A 22,955-nucleotide genomic window follows, 5' to 3' on the forward strand; every position below is an offset into this window, starting at 1 on the left:
TGTCAATAATTATATCTAGTCTCAGTTTTAGTCATCATAGCATAGTTTTCATTTAGTTTCCATGTAGTTTTCGTCAGTGAAAAAAATGTAGTCGACAAACCTTTTTCGTCTTGGTTTTAGCCGATGAAATCAACACTGCACTGAGCTGAGTTTACCACACACTTTGTGCTTGTTTAGTCACCTCACCTGCACACAATGGAACAGGTGTACTGCAATCACTGGGTGTCTAGGGAGAATCAAGGCCTATTCATAGTCTGGATTTCCGGTGGTGAGGTGACCACCGCTCCGGTGGTGAGCTGACCACTGAAATAACGTTGAGCGGTGGTGAGTAAAAACAGAGAGAAGGGCTGGAGCGGTGGCGGTGGTTTGCTCTTCACCGCGGCTCAGTGACGTCATGTTGTAGTTCAGTGGTCACCTCAGTGACGTCATGTTGTAGTTCGGTGGTCACCTCACCACCGAAAATCCAGACTATGTATGAGCCTTTAGTCATTCAGTCAGTCTGTCTAATATCTCAGTGAGCGCATGCCATTATTACTTGCGCGCGCAAGTAATAATTTCGCCCGGGACTCGTATGCACCGTCCCAGCCAACCCGCCACTTTTGATGCGTATGCACCGTCCCAGCAAATTGTGCCTGATTTGCTGGGACCAGATTACATGGTGTGTATATGTATAACTAGCTCTCAATGATGACGTGAGCAATAATTATGTGGATTAAAGGACCCAATGACAGAGTGTAATTGGTTTTCGATGGTGACGTAATGACGATATGTTTTAGTGTTGGGAGGATTAAAGGTAATGCTCCTGTGTATACATGTATGTAATCTGGCACCACTGCCGTATCAGGCACAATTTGCTGGGACGGTGCATACGCATCAAAAGTGGCGGGTTGGCTGGGACGGTGCGTACGGCGCAAAGTAACCACAGTATACCGCTAATCAACTTACAAATTACATATATATATATACATAGTATAATGTATAACTAGCTCTCAATGATGACGTCAATGAAGACCAATATAGTGAGAAAGGTAGAAGTATAAAGACCTTCATGTCAAGATTAGGCTTTAAACAATTAAATACAAATCCAACTACAGATTACGGAAGTATTTTAGATCATGTATATTTTAACAAATGTGAAAGTATTATTACAGAAATTGAAGTTAGACTCCTATTACTCTGATCATGATTTAGTATTAATATCACTATAGTCCCCAGATGAAATACATTTAAAACAATTGACAACTTACAATAAATAATAAAATAATTATACTGTATACGTGATAACATATTTTAATTCAGTTTATATACCTTTTCTTTCATCACATATCAAGTTCTTTGAGAAACTAAAAAGGGATCCAGAATATTTCTAAATCGATAAAACTGTATTTCTTTTATAGATAGAAACTTGAACCATACTTAATAATACTAGTTTTTTTTAACATGCATAAAGTAGGTAGGTAGCAAATAGTTACACCTAATAATTAGACATTTCAAACGTTTTGATTTGACAGTTTATATCTATCTATATATATATACTACTATGCTATACATATGTACTATAGCGTGCTATGACTATATACAATGCAATTATAGTGCTGTCTACATAACATGCTATAAGTCTGTATCAGATGCTATCTAAGTCTACAGAAATGCTATCTAAGGGGGTGGGGTAAGTGCTATGGGCCATGATGGAGTCTAAAAAGGTGGGTTTTCAGACTACGGTGGAAGATTGGGAGTGATGCTGCAGTTCTGACTGCAATGGGAAGTGCATCCACTCCTAACGGTGGTTCACACTAACGGTGGTTCTCTAACGTCTCCCTCCATCAGACGTATCCTCCACTCCAAAGGGGAGCTCAGCGAGGACCGTCACAAACAGTACGAGGAGTTCGCCACGTCCTACCAGAAGCTGCTGGCCAACACCCAGTCTCTGGCCGACCTGCTGGACGAGAACATGCCAGAGCTACCTCAGGACAAGACGGTGCAGGAAGGTGGCTTTGCTTTATCGCTCTATTCATTCAGCCCATTTTAGGGTCGGGGAACCCCTTTTTTTGGTGTTATTGCATTACGTTATGCTTTAGCTATTTAAAAATAGCAGATCTACAAGCTCATAGCGCGCCACCGAGTGGCGCGCTATGAGCTTGTAGGGTCTGCTATTTTTAGTAAAATCGAAGAACGACTGACTTAGAAACATAGCTTTATCAGAATCAGTTATTTTCCGTGTGAACTGAGTGGTGCAACTCTCCTCTCTCTCTCTCTCTCTCTCATTAGCAGGCAACGGTGCAGCACTATCTCTCTCTCTCTCTCTGTTTCTGGCACAACAGCGCCCCTACTGGTACTCGTAGTCATACTGGACTGCTCATCAGTTAACACGGACATTGCTGTTCCTCAAAAATAGACAAAAACAAAAACACTGTGTAGGGAAAGGAAGAAGCCAGCTGGCTTATTTTGAATCCTTTCCTGTAGGGAAGAGGTCATTGATTTTAAGCAGATTAAAAGTTCGTCAAGAACAATTAATATACAAAATACTACAAGTTGGCAAAGGGAGCTGCTGTGCAACAAGGAAATACCAACACAGAGTCTGCACAAAAACACAAAATAAATGAGAACACATCAAACAACAGGGTTATGAGTGACTCCTACCTACTTTCAAACATGAGAAATACTGTTTATGTTTGTGTGTACTCTCTTTATGGAGTCTCACAGACTGAGTTAGCCCATTCTGACCTGTGATCAGATTCATACGAGGTTTTCCACTGTACACACACTGGTCTGTTGAACCCATTCTGACCTGAGATCAGATTCTAAAGATGTCAGTCGTTCTTCGATTTTTCAAAAATAGCAGACCTACAAGCTCGTAGTGCGCCACTCGGTGGCGCGCTACGAGCTTGTAGGTCTGCTATTTTTCAATAGCTAAAGCATAACATGATGCCGACACCAAAATGGGTGCCCGGTCAGAATGGGTTAGACTCCAGTTGGAGTTGGACAGACTGGTCCTAGGACTCTCTCTAATGTCTTTATGTCCCTACAGAGCACGGTCCTAGGACTCTCTCTAATGTCTTTATGTCCCCCAGAGCACGGTCCTAGGACTCTCTCTAATGTCTTTATGTCCCTCAGAGCACGGTCCTAGGACTCTCTCTAATGTCTTTATGTCCCCCAGAGCACGGTCCTAGGACTCTCTCTAATGTCTTTATGTCCTACAGAGCACGGTCCTAGGACTCTCTCTAATGTCTTTATGTCCCTCAGAGCACGGTCCTAGGACTCTCTCTAATGTCTTTATGTCCCCCAGAGCACGGTCCTAGGACTCTCTCTAATGTCTTTATGTCCCCCAGAGCACGGTCCTGGGACTCTCTCTAATGTCTTTATGTCCTACAGAGCACGGTCCTAGGACTCTCTCTAATGTCTTTATGTCCCTCAGAGCACGGTCCTAGGACTCTCTCTAATGTCTTTATGTCCCTCAGAGCACGGTCCTAGGACTCTCTCTAATGTCTTTATGTCCTACAGAGCACGGTCCTAGGACTCTCTCTAATGTCTTTATGTCCCTCAGAGCACGGTCCTAGGACTCTCTCTAATGTCTTTATGTCCTACAGAGCACGGTCCTAGGACTCTCTCTAATGTCTTTATGTCCCTCAGAGCACGGTCCTAGGACTCTCTCTAATGTCTTTATGTCCCTCAGAGCACGGTCCTAGGACTCTCTCTAATGTCTTTATGTCCTACAGAGCACGGTCCTAGGACTCTCTCTAATGTCTTTATGTCCCTCAGAGCACGGTCCTAGGACTCTCTCTAATGTCTTTATGTCCCCCAGAGCACGGTCCTAGGACTCTCTCTAATGTCTTTATGTCCCTCAGAGCACGGTCCTAGGACTCTCTCTAATGTCTTTATGTCCTACAGAGCACGGTCCTAGGACTCTCTCTAATGTCTTTATGTCTCTCAGAGCACGGCCCTAGGACTCTCTCTAATGTCTTTATGTCCCTCAGAGCACGGTCCTAGGACTCTCTCTAATGTCTTTATGTCCCTCAGAGCACGGTCCTAGGACTCTCTCTAATGTCTTTATGTCCCTCAGAGCACGGTCCTAGGACTCTCTCTAATGTCTTTATGTCTCTCAGAGCACGGTCCTAGGACTCTCTCTAATGTCTTTATGTCCTACAGAGCACGGTCCTAGGACTCTCTCTAATGTCTTTATGTCCCTCAGAGCACGGTCCTAGGACTCTCTCTAATGTCTTTATGTCCTACAGAGCACGGTCCTAGGACTCTCTCTAATGTCTTTATGTCCTACAGAGCACGGTCCTAGGACTCTCTCTAATGTCTTTATGTCCTACAGAGCACGGTCCTAGGACTCTCTCTAATGTCTTTGTCTCTCAGAGCACGGTCCTAGGACTCTCTCTAATGTCTTTATGTCTCTCAGAGCACGGTCCTAGGACTCTCTCTAATGTCTTTATGTCCCTCAGAGCACGGTCCTAGGACTCTCTCTAATGTCTTTATGTCCTACAGAGCACGGTCCTAGGACTCTCTCTAATGTCTTTATGTCCCTCAGAGCACGGTCCTAGGACTCTCTCTAATGTCTTTGTCTCTCAGAGCACGGTCCTAGGACTCTCTCTAATGTCTTTATGTCCCTCAGAGCACGGTCCTAGGACTCTCTCTAATGTCTTTATGTCCCTCAGAGCACGGTCCTAGGACTCTCTCTAATGTCTTTATGTCCTACAGAGCACGGTCCTAGGACTCTCTCTAATGTCTTTATGTCCCTCAGAGCACGGTCCTAGGACTCTCTCTAATGTCTTTATGTCCCTCAGAGCACGGTCCTAGGACTCTCTCTAATGTCTTTATGTCCTACAGAGCACGGTCCTAGGACTCTCTCTAATGTCTTTATGTCCTACAGAGCACGGTCCTAGGACTCTCTCTAATGTCTTTGTCTCTCAGAGCACGGTCCTAGGACTCTCTCTAATGTCTTTATGTCCCTCAGAGCACGGTCCTAGGACTCTCTCTAATGTCTTTATGTCCCTCAGAGCACGGTCCTAGGACTCTCTCTAATGTCTTTATGTCTCTCAGAGCACGGTCCTAGGACTCTCTCTAATGTCTTTATGTCCCTCAGAGCACGGTCCTAGGACTCTCTCTAATGTCTTTATGTCCCTCAGAGCACGGTCCTAGGACTCTCTCTAATGTCTTTATGTCCTACAGAGCACGGTCCTAGGACTCTCTCTAATGTCTTTATGTCCCCCAGAGCACGGTCCTAGGACTCTCTCTAATGTCTTTATGTCCCTCAGAGCACGGTCCTAGGACTCTCTCTAATGTCTTTATGTCCCTCAGAGCACGGTCCTAGGACTCTCTCTAATGTCTTTATGTCCCTCAGAGCACGGTCCTAGGACTCTCTCTAATGTCTTTATGTCCTACAGAGCACGGTCCTAGGACTCTCTCTAATGTCTTTATGTCCCTCAGAGCACGGTCCTAGGACTCTCTCTAATGTCTTTATGTCCTACAGAGCACGGTCCTAGGACTCTCTCTAATGTCTTTATGTCCTACAGAGCACGGTCCTAGGACTCTCTCTAATGTCTTTATGTCCCTCAGAGCACGGTCCTAGGACTCTCTCTAATGTCTTTATGTCCCTCAGAGCACGGTCCTAGGACTCTCTCTAATGTCTTTATGTCCCTCAGAGCACGGTCCTAGGACTCTCTCTAATGTCTTTATGTCTCTCAGAGCACGGTCCTAGGACTCTCTCTAATGTCTTTATGTCCCCCAGAGCACGGTCCTAGGACTCTCTCTAATGTCTTTATGTCCCACAGAGCACGGTCCTAGGACTCTCTCTAATGTCTTTATGTCCCACAGAGCACGGTCCTGGGACTCTCTCTAATGTCTTTATGTCCCCCAGAGCACGGTCCTAGGACACTCTCTAATGTCTTTATGTCCTACAGAGCACGGTCCTAGGACTCTCTCTAATGTCTTTATGTCCCTCAGAGCACGGTCCTAGGACTCTCTCTAATGTCTTTATGTCCTACAGAGCACGGTCCTAGGACTCTCTCTAATGTCTTTATGTCCTACAGAGCACGGTCCTAGGACTCTCTCTAATGTCTTTATGTCCCTCAGAGCACGGTCCTAGGACTCTCTCTAATGTCTTTATGTCCCTCAGAGCACGGTCCTAGGACTCTCTCTAATGTCTTTATGTCCTACAGAGCACGGTCCTAGGACTCTCTCTAATGTCTTTATGTCCCCCAGAGCACGGTCCTAGGACTCTCTCTAATGTCTTTATGTCCCTCAGAGCACGGTCCTAGGACTCTCTCTAATGTCTTTATGTCCCTCAGAGCACGGTCCTAGGACTCTCTCTAATGTCTTTATGTCTCCCAGAGCACGGTCCTAGGACTCTCTCTACTGTCTTTATGTCCCTCAGAGCACGGTCCTAGGACTCTCTCTAATGTCTTTATGTCCCTCAGAGCACGGTCCTAGGACTCTCTCTAATGTCTTTATGTCCCTCAGAGCACGGTCCTAGGACTCTCTCTAATGTCTTTATGTCCCTCAGAGCACGGTCCTAGGACTCTCTCTAATGTCTTTATGTCCTACAGAGCACGGTCCTAGGACTCTCTCTAATGTCTTTATGTCCTACAGAGCACGGTCCTAGGACTCTCTCTAATGTCTTTATGTCTCTCAGAGCACGGTCCTAGGACTCTCTCTAATGTCTTTATGTCCCTCAGAGCACGGTCCTAGGACTCTCTCTAATGTCTTTATGTCCCACAGAGCACGGTCCTAGGACTCTCTCTAATGTCTTTATGTCCCTCAGAGCACGGTCCTAGGACTCTCTCTAATGTCTTTATGTCCTACAGAGCACGGTCCTAGGACTCTCTCTAATGTCTTTATGTCCCCCAGAGCACGGTCCTAGGACTCTCTCTAATGTCTTTATGTCCCTCAGAGCACGGTCCTAGGACTCTCTCTAATGTCTTTATGTCCTACAGAGCACGGTCCTAGGACTCTCTCTAATGTCTTTATGTCCCCCAGAGCACGGTCCTAGGACTCTCTCTAATGTCTTTATGTCCTACAGAGCACGGTCCTAGGACTCTCTCTAATGTCTTTATGTCCCTCAGAGCACGGTCCTAGGACTCTCTCTAATGTCTTTATGTCCCTCAGAGCACGGTCCTAGGACTCTCTCTAATGTCTTTATGTCCTACAGAGCACGGTCCTAGGACTCTCTCTAATGTCTTTATGTCCCTCAGAGCACGGTCCTGGGACTCTCTCTAATGTCTTTATGTCCCTCAGAGCACGGTCCTAGGACTCTCTCTAATGTCTTTATGTCCCTCAGAGCACGGTCCTAGGACTCTCTCTAATGTCTTTATGTCCCTCAGAGCACGGTCCTAGGACTCTCTCTAATGTCTTTATGTCCCCCAGAGCACGGTCCTAGGACTCTCTCTAATGTCTTTATGTCCCCCAGAGCACGGTCCTAGGACTCTCTCTAATGTCTTTATGTCCCTCAGAGCACGGTCCTAGGACTCTCTCTAATGTCTTTATGTCCCCCAGAGCACGGTCCTAGGACTCTCTCTAATGTCTTTATGTCCCTCAGAGCACGGTCCTAGGACTCTCTCTAATGTCTTTATGTCCTACAGAGCACGGTCCTAGGACTCTCTCTAATGTCTTTATGTCCCTCAGAGCACGGTCCTAGGACTCTCTCTAATGTCTTTATGTCCCTCAGAGCACGGTCCTAGGACTCTCTCTAATGTCTTTATGTCCCTCAGAGCACGGTCCTAGGACTCTCTCTAATGTCTTTATGTCCCCCAGAGCACGGTCCTAGGACACTCTCTAATGTCTTTATGTCCCTCAGAGCACGGTCCTAGGACTCTCTCTAATGTCTTTATGTCCCTCAGAGCACGGTCCTAGGACTCTCTCTAATGTCTTTATGTCCCTCAGAGCACGGTCCTAGGACTCTCTCTAATGTCTTTATGTCCCTCAGAGCACGGTCCTAGGACTCTCTCTAATGTCTTTATGTCCCCCAGAGCACGGTCCTAGGACTCTCTCTAATGTCTTTATGTCCCCCAGAGCACGGTCCTAGGACTCTCTCTAATGTCTTTGTCTCTCAGAGCACGGTCCTAGGACTCTCTCTAATGTCTTTATGTCCCTCAGAGCACGGTCCTAGGACTCTCTCTAATGTCTTTATGTCCCTCAGAGCACGGTCCTAGGACTCTCTCTAATGTCTTTATGTCCTACAGAGCACGGTCCTAGGACTCTCTCTAATGTCTTTATGTCCCTCAGAGCACGGTCCTAGGACTCTCTCTAATGTCTTTATGTCCCTCAGAGCACGGTCCTAGGACTCTCTCTAATGTCTTTATGTCCCTCAGAGCACGGTCCTAGGACTCTCTCTAATGTCTTTATGTCCCCCAGAGCACGGTCCTAGGACTCTCTCTAATGTCTTTATGTCCTACAGAGCACGGTCCTAGGACTCTCTCTAATGTCTTTATGTCCCCCAGAGCACGGTCCTAGGACTCTCTCTAATGTCTTTATGTCCCCCAGAGCACGGTCCTAGGACTCTCTCTAATGTCTTTATGTCCTACAGAGCACGGTCCTGGGATCGACATCTTCACCCCTGGGAAGCCTGGAGAGTACGACCTGGACGGAGGCATCTGGGAAGACGAGGACGCTCGTAACTTCTACGAGAACATGGTGGACCTGAAGGCCTTCGTCCCCGCCATCCTCTTCAAGGACAACGACAAGGGAGGAGGACCGGGAAAAGACAAGGACGAGGCCAAAGGTACGAAGGACCAGTGTTGTTCTCCTCGACTAAAACTTAAGACAAAAAGTGTTCGTCGAATACCCTTTTTCCACTAACGAAAACGAAATGGAAACTAAATAAAAACTAAGCTACGATGACTAAATATTTTGACAATTTCAACAAATAAAAACTAGACTAAAATGTTAGGAAGGGACTAGTGGACAAGAGATCCAAGTCATTTTACAATTAGTTGCATGCTGAAAATAGCCGATCTACAAGCTCACAACATTTCTCTCCCTCTCTGAAATCTGAAATGATCTTGTTTACAGATTGATTTGATTGTATAGTAGTCGATCTCTCTACTCTTAAAGGTATATTCAGTGATTTCACTTAATTCAAATATCACTTATTTTTTTGTTTTGTTGTGATAATCCTCCCTACTATAGAGTGTGCTGGCCATATAAGGAGTTCCTCCCTGTCCCCAGTTAACCCCTGGGGGTCAAAAAACCTTAGGTTTCGTTTTTGACTCTCTATCCTGATTGGACGAAAGGCTGGGTCCCACAGCCAAAAACGAAACCTAAGGTTTTTTGAGTGAAATCACTGAATATACCTTTAAGGACAGAGACATGAGACATGACACAGAAACGGTGACTGCTTAATTGAGTTAATTTAGGACCTTCTAGCAGTTAATTTAGTTTTATTAAGCACATTTCTTCCATGTAGCCCATGTTTTGTAATGGCATCATCATGCTATTATGCCCGTGGATATACAGAGTGAACTTTACAATGATAAATTAATATGATAATACCTTTTATATAATCACCAACATGAATTATGTTTGTTATTTACAGCTAGGTAGAGTAGTGGGGCGAGATGGGAAAGGGGCGACCGTACCTGTTATTTACAGCTAGGTAGAGTAGTGGGGCGAAGTGGAAAAGGGGCGACCGTACCTGTTATTTACAGCTAGGTAGAGTAGTGGGGCGAAGTGGAAAAGGGGCGACCGTACCTGTTATTTACAGCTAGGTAGAGTAGTGGGGCGAGATGGGAAAGGGGCGACCGTACCTGTTATTTACAGCTAGGTAGAGTAGTGGGGCGAAGTGGAAAAGGGGCGACCGTACCTGTTATTTACAGCTATAGGTAGAGTAGTGTGGCGAAGTGGAAAAGGGGCGACCGTACCTGTTATTTACAGCTATAGGTAGAGTAGTGGGGCGAGATGGAAAAGGGGCGACCGTACCTGTTATTTACAGCTAGGTAGAGTAGTGGGGCGAGATGGAAAAGGGGCGACCGTACCTGTTATTTACAGCTATAGGTAGAGTAGTGGGGCGAGATGGAAAAGGGGCGACCGTACCTGTTATTTACAGCTATAGGTAGAGTAGTGGGGCGAGATGGAAAAGGGGCGACCGTACCTGTTATTTACAGCTATAGGTAGAGTAGTGGGGCGAGATGGAAAAGGGGCGACCGTACCTGTTATTTACAGCTATAGGTAGAGTAGTGGGGCGAGATGGAAAAGGGGCGACCGTACCTGTTATTTACAGCTATAGGTAGAGTAGTGGGGTGAGATGGAAAAGGGGCGACCGTACCTGTTATTTACAGCTATAGGTAGAGTTGTTAACACGGGGGGGAAAGAGGAGGCGTTGCGAGGTGTTGCGAGGCGCCAGCATGGCTCGCGGACCAAAAGCGGACGCTTTTTTTAACCCATTCTGACCTGAGATCAGATTCATACGAGGTTTCCACTGGACACACACTGGTCTGATTAACCCATTCCGACCTGAGATCAGATTCTAAAAATGTCAGTCGTTCTTCGATTTTTCAAAAATAGCAGACCTACAAGCTCGTAGCGCGCCACTCAGTGGCGCGCTATGAGCTTGTAGATCTGCTATTTTTCAATAGCTAAAGCATAACATGATGCCAACACCAAAATGGGTGCCCGGTCAGAATGGGTTAATATGACTATTCAATGTTTTATTTCAAAATCGATTCCTGTGCGTATCGATTGAACGTCGATTAATCGAATTTTTTTGGGTCAGCCCTATAATGCACACAGCTGTAATAATCCTGTTTCCTCTGACCTCAGACACCAAAGAGGCGAAGGACGCGGTCAGTCTGGCGACCACGGAGGAACTGGAGCTGGAACTGGAGGCTCTGGACATCGCCGACGACCCTCTGGAGGGTCTGGACGGAGCCGACGAGGCCGAGACCGAGGAGATGGCCAAGAAACTACTGGATGAGCAAGGTAGATGAACTGCTGGATGAGCAAGGTAGATGAACTGCTGGATGAGCAAGGTAGATGAACTGTTGGATGAGCAGCAAGGTAGATGAACTACTGGATGAGCAAGGTAGATTAACTGCTGGATGAGCAAGGTAGATGAACTGCTGGATGAGCAAGGTAGATGAACTGTTGGATGAGAAGAAAGGTAGATGAACTGTTGGATGAGCAGAAAGGTAGATGAACTGTTGGATGAGCAGAAAGGTAGATGAACTGTTGGATGAGCAAGGTTTTGATTGATTGATTGAAATATTTATTACCAGTTTGCAGAATTACAGTACATTTCAAGCACAAACTCAATACAAAGACTGTTAACTGTGAGTGGACGACCCAATTAAGCATTACACTTGTTTACAACAGGGTCCACATTGTTCAATTCATCAAAACATTTAGAGACATACAAATAGACACTTCTATGTAGCTAAAGAACAGAACAGGAATTCATCATAAAGGTAGAGATGAACCATACAGTTAAAGATAATGGTTAAAGGTATGGAGTTGCTAACCCCACATGTTGGTCGACTACCTTTTCTCACAGACGAAAACTACATGAAAACTAAATAAAAACTAAGCTATGATGACTAAAACTAAGACTAAATATACTGACAATTTCATCAACAAATAAAAACTAGACTAAAATGTTAGGAAGGGACTAGTGGACAAGAGATCCACTATAAGTCATTTTACACTTGGTTGCATGCTGTAGCATTTAGCTTGTAGACATATTATCAACCTTCCATTTCATGTTGATAATGTGAAGGTTGTAGAGCTCCCTCTGGTGGTTTGACTAGTACATATCCAAACATGAACATAGGCTAGTACATATCCAAACATGTGTAGATGTTGGACTGAACATCTAAGATGATCCATGACTTCATTCATTATATGTGACCAAATGTGACTGAGGGACTGCCATTGGATCTTTTTGAATTTTAGTTTTTTCATGTCATGTGAAAGCAGGGAATCGTAGCTTCAAATTGACATATTGGTTGTTCAGTTTGACCCTCCAGTTTTGGAGATATAGAGTAATGTCTTGCAGAGAAACAGTGAGTTGAGAAAACAGGCTTGAAAGGTTCACTTCTGTGGTCTCTAACATTACACCTATAGCTACATGTTTAAGCATTTATTTCATATTTACATGTCTTCTGTGGACTCTAACATTACACCTAGCTACATGTTTAAGCATTTATTTCATATGTACATGTCTTCTGTGGTCTCTAACATTACACAAAAAAAACGTTGGTTTCCGATTGGCTGTCATTCTTGGGCTGAGTATGTAGGGAATTTATTTTATTTTATTTTTTTATTTTTCGTGGGAAGGATGGGTAGCAAGGAATTTATTTTATTATTTTTTTCCTACGGCAATGATGGATAGGCTTCTTTTTTAATAACTTCAATATTTGCCTGAAATACCATCTTTTAAATAATGAATGGTTCAAGTACACATAACACTTATGCCTACAGCTAGACATTTGAAAACTTGAATAGAATGTCCACACACTGGTTGAATACTTTAGAGTTTTAATTCAACTCCAAACCAAAGTAAAGTGCTGCATCACTCACATACCAAAAATAAATACAAATGTAAAAAAAAATCTTCAAGTAATAAAGCTGAAACATGAACTTGTGTTTTGAAGCAGAGAGCTACTGGCTATCCCTGGATCAAACAAATTAACTTAAACCAACCAATGGCATGAGGAGTTGGAAAACCAAGAATACTGACTGGTGAATGAATTATACCAGGATTTGAAAATAATAAAACATTTTACCCCAGGGTATGAGATGAGCTCAATTCAGAATGAGGAGCTTTAACAATTAAGTCCATTCTAAATACTGATATACAGTATGCAGCTTAAAAGTGAATAGTGTTAGAACGGTGGTTGGTCAAACAGATTAGAACGGTGGTTGTTGAACTTGCTACCGCTGTCTGGCCTCTGGTTTGCGAACCAAATTAATTGCTTAGTGTTCAGCATCAAAGTATATAACTTAAGTTAACTTGCCATATGCTTAAATGTTCTATACGCCCATTGATTAATCCGCAATAGCTCGTTTTGGAAGCGTCGGGGCTTAACAAGACACTGCTGTCTCGTTGAACCCAGCTGGGTGAATAACCTAAATCAACGTCACCACGGTAAATGCTCCATATAACTATGAAAGCGCTAATGTTAATGTTCACTGCATACACGTAATATAGTTGACCAAGCAATGTTACAGTCCACTGTAGGCTACAGCTATATGGTTTCCAAATCGTAGCGCTGTAGACTACAGCAATTTAATTTCCGCATCGCAGCGCAGCACGCCTCATGTGTGCCCAAAAGAACAGATCTGCAAGCTGTCGACACGCAATCGAGCGGCATGTTGATAGTTTGTATGTCTGTTATTTTGGTTAGGCAACGCACATTACGCGTGGTATGTGGGTTTGAGAGGCAATGATTAATGTAGGCCTACAGTAGCCTAGTAGATTATAGCCAAGTTGACAGTTGTCATAATATTGTATAGCTCTGTTCTGGACTGTTGCACAACGTTAGCCAACGGTGAATGATGAAAAAGTTGCACTTAGTTTGTTAACGAGGACAGTATTGGACATGCTGCGTCACTTCAGAGGATCGCTGCTACTTTGATTCAAAGATGTTTACTCACCCCTGGAAATCGCTGGAAACCATTAGAATGTTGGAAATGGAACGTGAGTTACAACCTCAAGTAGCCTACCATGCACCTCGCGATGACGCATTCCAAAACATTTGCGCACGTGATATTTTAGACGAAAGAAAACTTTATTTTGACTTTGCGCGTCCCGATGGTCTCATCAAAGAGAATTTTAATGATCAAAGACCTTTTTGGTCTTGACTCGGTCGTATTCTGAGCTTTTTTCTTTTTCACCAAATGCCAATAAAATAATATGAGTCGCGCATATTTAATAGAGTCGGTCGGCAACCGGAAACCAAAGTTTCATATTTACATGTCTTCTGTGGTCTCTAACATTACACCTAGCTACATGTTTAAGCATTTATTTCATATTTACATGTCTTCTGTGGTCTCTAACATTACACCTAGCTACATGTTTAAGCATTTATTTCATATTTACATGTCTTCTGTGGTCTCTAACATTACACCTAGCTACATGTTTAAGCATTTATTTCATATGTACATGTCTTCTGTGGTCTCTAACATTACACCTAGCTACATGTTTAAGCATTTATTTCATATTTACATGTATTCTGTGGACTCTAACATTACACCTAGCTACATGTTTAAGCATTTATTTCATATTTACATGTCTTCTGTGGACTCTTAACATTACACCTAGCTACATGTTTAAGCATTTATTTCATATGTACATGTCTTCTGTGGTCTCTAACATTACACCTAGCTACATGTTTAAGCATTTATTTCATATTTACATGTCTTCTGTGGACTCTTAACATTACACCTAGCTACATGTTTAAGCATTTATTTCATATTTACATGTCTTCTGTGGTCTCTAACATTACACCTAGCTACATGTTTAAGCATTTATTTCATATTACATGTCTTCTGTGGTCTCTAACATTACACCTAGCTACATGTTTAAGCATTTATTTCATATTTACATGTCGATTTCAGCTCTGACACTTATTTCAGACATGCTCTAGTATGTGAAGAGTCTGCCTGTGCTATAAACTCATTTTGAAAAAAAAAAGTTTTTCTCCTGTGGTGAAAAGCTGTAATTTGCGCGATGGCAGTCTCTTAGTCAAAAAAGGTCGGCTCTTCGGTGCTACTGAAAATTTCTGACGAGCCGAAATCATTTCGGCACTACAGCGCCGAAACGACGGTAAAATAGGAGTATGAATCGGCCTTAAGACATCGATCTTGTTTCAGAACAAGAGGACGAGGAGGCCAGCACTGGGTCTCACCTGAAGCTGATCGTGGACGCCTTCATCCAGCAGCTCCCCAACTGTGTCAACAGAGACCTCATAGACAAGGTGCGGTCGTCCTAAAAATACGCTTTCTTTCAAGATACCTAGACATTGTAATGTAATCTCTGGGTTGCCATGTCCTGCAGACTGCCATGGATTTATTTAGCATGTAATGTAATCTCTGGGTTGCCATGTCCTGCAGACTGCCATGGATTTATTTATCATGTAATGTAATCTCTGGGTTGCCATGTCCTGCAGACTGCCATGGATTTATTTATTATGTAATGTAATCTCTGGGTTGCCATGTCCTGGAGACTGCCATGGATTTATTTATCATGTAATGTAAACTCTGGGTTGCCATGTCCTGCAGACTGCCATGGATTTATTTATCATGTAATGTAATCTCTGGGTTGCCATGTCCTGCAGACTGCCATGGGTTTATTTATCATGTAATGTAATCTCTGGGTTGCCATGTCCTGCAGGCTGCCATGGATTTATTTATCATGTAATGTAATCTCTGGGTTGCCATGTCCTGCAGGCTGCCATGGATTTCTGCATGAACATGAACACCAAGTCCAACCGCAGGAAGCTGGTCCGCGCGCTCTTCACCGTCCCCAGGCAGAGGTAATAATAACAACAATAATAATATTAATAATAATAATACCAAGGCAGAGGTAGAACCAGTGTTGATTTCATCCACTAAAACTAAGACGAAAATTGTTCGTCGACTACCTTTTTCCACTAAGCTAATATGACTAAAACTAAGACTAAATATATTGACGATTTCGTCAACAAATAAAAACTAGACTAAAATGTCAGGAAGGGACTAGTGGACAAGAGATCCAGTCATTTACACTTGGTTGCATGCTGAAAATAGCAGATCTGCAAGCTCACAACGCGTTGTGCTGTGACGCATTGTGAGCTTGTAGATCTGCTATTTTCAGCCAGCGTAAAATCAGTCATCACGACGGCATCAAGGCCTGACAAAATACATTTTAGTCTACTAAGTCAACTGTAGATTTAGTTGACTAAAATCTCATGACATTTAGTCGACTAAAACTAGACTAACACTAAAACTAAAAGAACCTTGCAGTGTGTTATGAGTTACTGCGGTTACCATTAACTCCAGCAGGGGGTGCTGTTGTCATGTTTTATTGCTCTCATATCGCTGTCTGTTGTCCCTGGACAGGTTGGACCTCCTGCCGTTCTACTCCCGCCTAGTGGCGACCCTTCATCCCTGCATGTCGGACGTAGCAGAGGACCTGTGTTCCATGCTGAAGGGAGACTTCAGGTTCCACGTAGGTGTTTTCATTGATTGATTGAAGTATTTATTGACAGTTTGCAGAATTACCGTACATTTCAAGCACAAACTCAATACAAAGACTGTTAGCTGTGAGTGGACGACACCATAAAGCATTACACTTGTTTACAAGAGAGGGTCCACCATGTTCAATTCATCAAAACATTTAGAGACGTACACATATACACTTCTATATAGCCAAAGAACAGAACAGGAATTCATCATAAAGGAGGTAAAAAGGGAAAAGAAACTTATACAGTGAGGGGGAAAAGGGGTTGGTCGGTGGGGGGGGGTGGGGGATTTAGATTTTACGGGGGCCAGTTTCGAATTGCAGCCGTCCGTATAGGTGCCCTTTGAGAGCGGTTTTGAAGGAGTCAAGGGATTCACATGTCTTCATGACAGTTGGTAGGGCGTTCCACATTTTGGTGGCATATAGGAGCGAAAATAATTTAGTCCCTTGTTTGAGCTGAATCTGGGTTGCACAGGTCCATCAGTCCTTTGTACTCCGTTTAGATAAAAGAAGCCTTTTTGACACCCATCATGTGTTCATCATGTGTTCATCATGTGTTCATCATGTGTTCATCGTGTGTTCATCATGTGTTCATCATGTGTTCATCGTGTGTTCATCATGTGTTCATCGTGTGTTCATCATGTGTTCATGTGTTTTTGACACCCAGGTTCAGGTTCAGGTTTATTTGTCATGTGTAATAGATACAGAGTATAAATACAATGAAAATTATTTTGCTCAGAGCACTCTCAGTCTTACATACACACAGGACATAAACAAACATCTATAGTGCAAGAAAAAGACAAAAAAAAACAGAAAAAAAGTGCAAGTGAAGTGACAAAACAGTGCAATACAGTTCAAGGTCAGCTGTTCAGCAGCCTGACTGCCTGGGGGTAGAAACTGTTACTGAGACGGGTGGTGGTGCGAGATTTGATGCTCTGGTAGCGTTTTTTGGAAGGGAGTGGTTGGAACAGGGTATTTGCGGGATGGCTGCACGGTGTCTTTCATGATGTTGTGGGCTTCTTTCATACAACGAGTGGTGTAGATGTTGTAGTTCTGTGCTGCCGAGGATTTTAGCTGCTGTTTTAACGGTCCTGAGCGGTCGTGTTACCGTACCACACTGTGATACAGCCAGTTAAGACACTTTCAATTATACAGCGATAAAAGTTCACTACCGGTAGTCCTTTTGTACTTAACACATTGATTGCTAACTTTTGAAATTCTACTCAGGATTGCTTCTGCTAAGCGATTAACATTGGACTTTTTAACTTTTTAGGGGCCCACAGCGAGGGGCCTCTTATAGCACATCGCACATTGCATAAATCAAAAGGAAGCCAAACTAGTCCACTTCAATTTAAAAAAAAAAATATGATTCTACCATCTTCCATTCTGGAGATATTGACCTTTTTCTAAAACCTGCTTTTCACTGCACGCTGCTCTTTTGAAAAAACAGCAGAGATATGGAAGGTTGAAGTTGACAGACATTGACAGACAGATATAAAAATGAACACAAATAATATCATATACATACTACACACTGAATGAAAGCCCTGAATGTCTACTTTTAGGAGGAAAACAAATACACATGGTCCCATGTATAGTTTGTCAGTAATTGGCTGTTGAATGCAGCTTGCGCCCACCAGAGAGGATTTCAGAAAATGCATGGACCTGAAGAACCATTATTCACAAAATAAGGCCTATAGCGACATGTACATACTATATACCGTATGAAACAGAAGACTCTCTGCTTTCATAAGAAAAATACTTCTACTGTAATAATAATACAAATCACACCCCTGTGAAGTGAGCAGTGCAATGTTGCACAACATTGCACTGCTCACTTCACATGGGTGTGATATGTAGGCCTTATTTTGTGAATAATGGTTCTTCAGGTCCATGCATTTTCTGAAATCCTCAGAGTATTTTAGACAAGACAAGGAACTGACAACTAAATATTCACAAAATAAGGCCTATACATACTATATACCGTATGAAACAGAAGACTCTCTGCTTTCATAAGAAAAATACTTCTACTGTAATAATAATGAAAATCACACCCCTGTGAAGTGAGCAGTGCAATGTTGCACTGCTCACTTCACAACATTGCACTGCTCACTTCACATGGGTGTGATTTTTATTATTATTACAGTATTAGTTTTTTTCTTATGAAAGCAGAGAGTCTTCTGTTTCATACGGTATATAGTATGTACATGTCGCTATATGCCTTATTTTGTGAATAATAGTTCTATAGGTCCATGCTTTCTCTAATCAGACCAGTGTGTGTCCAGTGGAAACCTCGTATGAATCTGATCTCAGGTCAGAATGGGCTAAAGTTCTCTCTGAAAAAGAGAATTTTATAAATGAAATGGATTCAATAGTCTAGTATTGACAAACAGTATATGGGATATGTGTATTTTATTTGTTTTCCTCCTAAAATTAGACATTTAGGGCTTTCATTCAGTGTGTAGTATGTATATGATAATTTATTTATGTTTATATCTGCCTGTCATGATAACGTCATGATGATGATGATTCTATGCACATATGTGATCATTGTCTCAGTAAACAAAATCAACAGATCGTTTGATAGCATAACAGTGACTTGAGAGGTTGACATGTCTGGACATGAACCACAGGAGCGACTCAACTCGCAGTGGGGGGGGGGGTTCCACGACATGTCTGGACATGAACCACAGGAGCGATAAGCGTAGCCCGGCTGGCTGTGATTTCGACAAAATGACAGACAACACGATGGCTTCCGCAGCTTAGGATTGTATTAGTTATCCATTACAAACGGGTCGATTACGTCCCAGACGCCTTATCACTGCAATTGGCTGGCGAAGGCGCTATGGCGATTATGGTGATCAACTGCCGAGAATCTTTTTTCCGAGAATGAGAGTAGCATTGCAAACTGCAAAACGATCGATCGCAACTCGCAGTGTGGGGGGGGTTCCACGGTGTGATATCTGCTAGCCTAGTATACTGCTTCTTTGTCCAAACATGGCTGACGCGACGGCGAAAAAAAGACAGTTGGTCAGATGTATACTGCTTCTCCTATGGCGGTCCTTCGAGAATACGTCATTCGTTTCGCGTATACCTGTGCGTGAAATGGCGATCGACCGTTGGAGATTATTCTTGGTTTATATACGGGTTTATATTTCCGAGAATGAGGCGGCAGACCGGTGAGTTGTCGTTGGAAAGAATTAGAGAGGGCTGTGTCGAGTGGATCTGTGTGAATGAGTGGGGGGGGGGGAAGAAACTGTAATGCGATGGAGAGATGCCTCGGGAGAAACCATGTAGAAACAGGAGGGGAAGGGTAATCGAGTGTATTCACAAATTTCACACACACTAGAAAATGGGTAGCTCCATTTTAGATCCCCTGATCTGCGTTGGTCTATGCCGTGTGCAGGACGGCGATGCCGCCTCCCCAGTACGTCGTAATGGATACGGCATGCCTGGAATGTGGTTAGACCAGGCCTCTTTTCAGGAGGTGGGGGGCTTTAAACTCCCGGATCTCACAGCGGATCTTTCTGGAGATGATCAGTGTTACATTATGTGTTGTCCGGGCGTCAGAGAAGTTGATGTACAGTATACAGTAAAAACACCAATAAAACGCTTTAGAGCGTGATGCGCAGACGGCGCTCGAGATTAATAAAACGCTTTAGAGCGTTTTGCGCAATCGATGAGTTAAGCCAAAAATGTTAAGGCGCCTCAGAAAGTACAGTCTCTGCTGCGCCTTCTTGAGGATGTACTCGTTGTTGAGTGACCATGTGAATGTGTCTGTGATGTGTATGAGGATGTACTTGGTGTTGAGTGACCATGTGGAATTAATGTGTCTGTGATGTGATGTGTATGCCCAGGAATTTAAAGTTATCAACTATGTCGACAGTACAGATGACCCTTTGATGGAAATGGGGGTGTGGATACCTTTGGACTTCCTAAAGTCTACAATGATGTCTTTGGTCTTATTGGTGTTAAGTGAGACGTTGTTGTTATCGCACCATAGAGTTAGATCCTCTTATCTCCCTCCTATAGGCCCTCTCATCACCGTCGGTTATTAGTCCGATCACTGTGGTATCATCCGCAAATTTAATTATGCTGTTATTCCCACATCTGGCGACACTATCAAACGTAAACAAGCTGTACAACAGAGGACTGAGGCAGCAGCCTTGGGGCGCACCGGTTCTGGTGAGAATTGTGGATGAGCATCTCTCTCCTGTGCGTACACACTGGGGCCTGCCTGTCAGAAAATCAAATCGCCAATTACAGATGGAGCTGCCCACACCAAGGCCACTGCGTTACTAATTTAGATGGTACAATAGTGTTGAATGCGGAAACTATAGTCTATGAACAGTAGTCTGACATAAGAGCTTTTCTCCTTTACCCAGCATGTGTTCATCATGTGAAGGCATTGAACCCCTACCATGAAATGTTCTATGAGCAGGGCCTGGCTGTAAACAAGTTCTTGAGCTTAGTCCAGTTACCCTGCAGGGTAAACATAGTACCTTTCCTTTATGTGTTCATCATGTGTTCGTCATGTGTTTTTGACATCCATCATGTGTTCATCATGTGTTTCTGACACCCACCCTGTGTTCGTCATGTGTTTCTGACATCCACCCTGTGTTCTGCTGCTGCCACAGATTCGTAAGAAGGACCAGATTAACATCGAAACCAAGAACAAAACCGTGAGGTTCATCGGAGAGCTGGCCAAGTTCAAGATGTTCTCCAAAACCGACTCTCTCTACTGTCTGAAGGTAGGTCTGTGCTGTCTGAAGGTAGGTCTGTACTGTCTGAAGGTGGGTCTGTACTGTCTGAAGGTGGGTCTGTACTGTCTGAAGGTAGGTCTGTACTGTCTGAAGGTGGGTCTGTACTGTCTGAAGGTGGGTCTGTACTGTCTGAAGGTACAGTAGGTCTGTACTGTCTGAAGGTAGGTCTGTACTGTTAGGTAGGTGGCAACAACTCACTGTGGTTTCCATGTCAAGGACCCCAAAGTTAATTACACGCACTAATTAGCCCGCGGCCCATTTGAAGAGACATGCCAGGGACCCCCATAAGAGAAGATTTTTAAGGCTCTAGCAGTGATTCTCAACCCGTTTAATTTCAAGGAACCCCAGTTTAACATGCATTAGTCTACTGACCCCCCCCCAATGGAACCATTTGTACACTCTCAGAGTTACAGACCCATAAGGGTCCATTTGGTTCCATTTGTACACTCTCAGAGTTACAGACCCATAAGGTTCCATTTATACACTCAGAGTTTCAGACCCATAAGGGTCCATTTGGTTCCATTTGTACACTCAGAGTTACAGACCCATAAGGGTCCATTTGGTTAGTTACAGACCCATAAGGGTCCATTTGGTCAGTACTTTTAACATCTACTTTGGGGAGCACTGGTCTAAAAGCTTCAACTCGATGATCAGATTGATGTTAATCACTTGTGAAAGGACATTATCGTAAAAGAGTGTGTGTGTGTGTGTGTGTGTGTGTGTGTGTGTGTGACTGTGTGTGTGTGTGAGACTGTGTGTGTGTGTGTGTGACTGTGTGTGTGTGTGAGACTGTGTGTGACTGTGTGTGTGTGTGTGTGTGTGTGTGTGTGTGTGTGTGTGTGTGTGTGTGTGTGAGAGACTGTGTGTGTGTGTGTGTGTGTGTGTGTGTGTGTGTGTGTGTGTGTGTGTGTGTGTGTGTGTGTGTGTGTGTGTGTGTGTGTGTGTGTGTGTGTGTGTGTGTGTGTGTGTGTGTGTGTGTGTGTGTGTGTGTGTGTGTGTGTGTGTGTGTGTGTGTGTGTGTGTGTGTGTGTGTGTGTGTGTGTGTGTGTGTGTGTGTGTGTAGATGCTCCTGTCAGATTTCTCTCATCATCACATAGAGATGGCGTGCACGCTGCTGGAGACCTGCGGTCGCTTCCTGTTCAGGTCGCCCGAGTCACACCTCAGAACCAGCGTTCTACTGGTACGCACACACCCCACGTACACACACACACACACCCCATGCAACCACACACCCCACGCACGCACGTACACACACACACACCCCACGCAACCACACACCCCACGCACGCACGTACACACACACACACACCCCACGCATGCACGTACACACGCACGTACACACACGCACCCCACGCACGCACGCACGCAGTCACACGATATTTATTTATTTTCTAGACGCGCAGGGAACAGAGCTGATCTACAAGCCCACACCGCGTTGCATCAGCGACGCGGTGTGGGCTTGTGGCTTTGTGCAGAGGCGGAGCTATCGCTCTGCATGGAGTTGGTTGTGGAGGAGTCTAGACTAGAGACAGAGGCGCGCGCTGTGCCTGGCACTGAGGCGACATCATTATTAAAAGTCATTTTCAGGTGAAGTTTATGGGAGGAAACCTTTAAGAGAGGAATATCACTGCGTAGGGGCGCAGCTCGCTGTCAACATGAGATGACAGAGGAGGAGGGAGAAAGAGTTCACTCACTTCATACCGGAAGCTATTGTTGTATTCATACAGATGACTTTTAATTCGGGCAGAATCAATTATTTGATCAGAATCAATGAATGCTTTAATAATGGAATTCGCACCCAAATGTTTATTCTAGAGCTGGGACTCGATTTAAAAAAAATGTAATCTAATTAATCAGAGGCTTTGTAATTAATTCATCTCGATTAATCGCATATCAATATTTAACCCGAGAACAGTGAGAAACCTTTTTTTTTTTCAAATGTTTTTGGTATCCCAGTGAATAGTGACTACGGGATTCCACTCATTTTCAACATTTTACTGTCATTAATATACCTTAGAGTTGTTGTGTGGATATAATAA

General features: G+C 43.7%; 1 protein-coding gene across 3 annotated transcripts in view; it reads left to right on the forward strand.

Annotated features, from left to right (window-relative positions):
* Window positions 1-22,955, forward strand: part of upf2 (UPF2 regulator of nonsense mediated mRNA decay) — a gene marked incomplete at its 3' end in the record, with an annotated part of 57,662 nt that overhangs the window by 7,050 nt on the left and 27,657 nt on the right. For all 3 annotated transcript variants that reach the window (XM_083757990.1, XM_083757991.1, XM_083757992.1), the window contains exons 4-11: window positions 1,828-1,988; window positions 8,525-8,719; window positions 10,756-10,914; window positions 14,806-14,909; window positions 15,382-15,467; window positions 16,033-16,141; window positions 20,791-20,904; window positions 21,980-22,096. In XM_083757990.1, the coding sequence (XP_083614116.1) occupies window positions 1,828-1,988; window positions 8,525-8,719; window positions 10,756-10,914; window positions 14,806-14,909; window positions 15,382-15,467; window positions 16,033-16,141; window positions 20,791-20,904; window positions 21,980-22,096 (1,045 nt within the window). The remainder of the gene's footprint in view (window positions 1-1,827; window positions 1,989-8,524; window positions 8,720-10,755; window positions 10,915-14,805; window positions 14,910-15,381; window positions 15,468-16,032; window positions 16,142-20,790; window positions 20,905-21,979; window positions 22,097-22,955) is intronic.

The sequence above is a fragment of the Protomyctophum parallelum genome (assembly GCF_964188405.1).
Source record: "Protomyctophum parallelum genome assembly, chromosome: 22".
Classification (NCBI taxonomy): domain Eukaryota; kingdom Metazoa; phylum Chordata; class Actinopteri; order Myctophiformes; family Myctophidae; genus Protomyctophum; species Protomyctophum parallelum.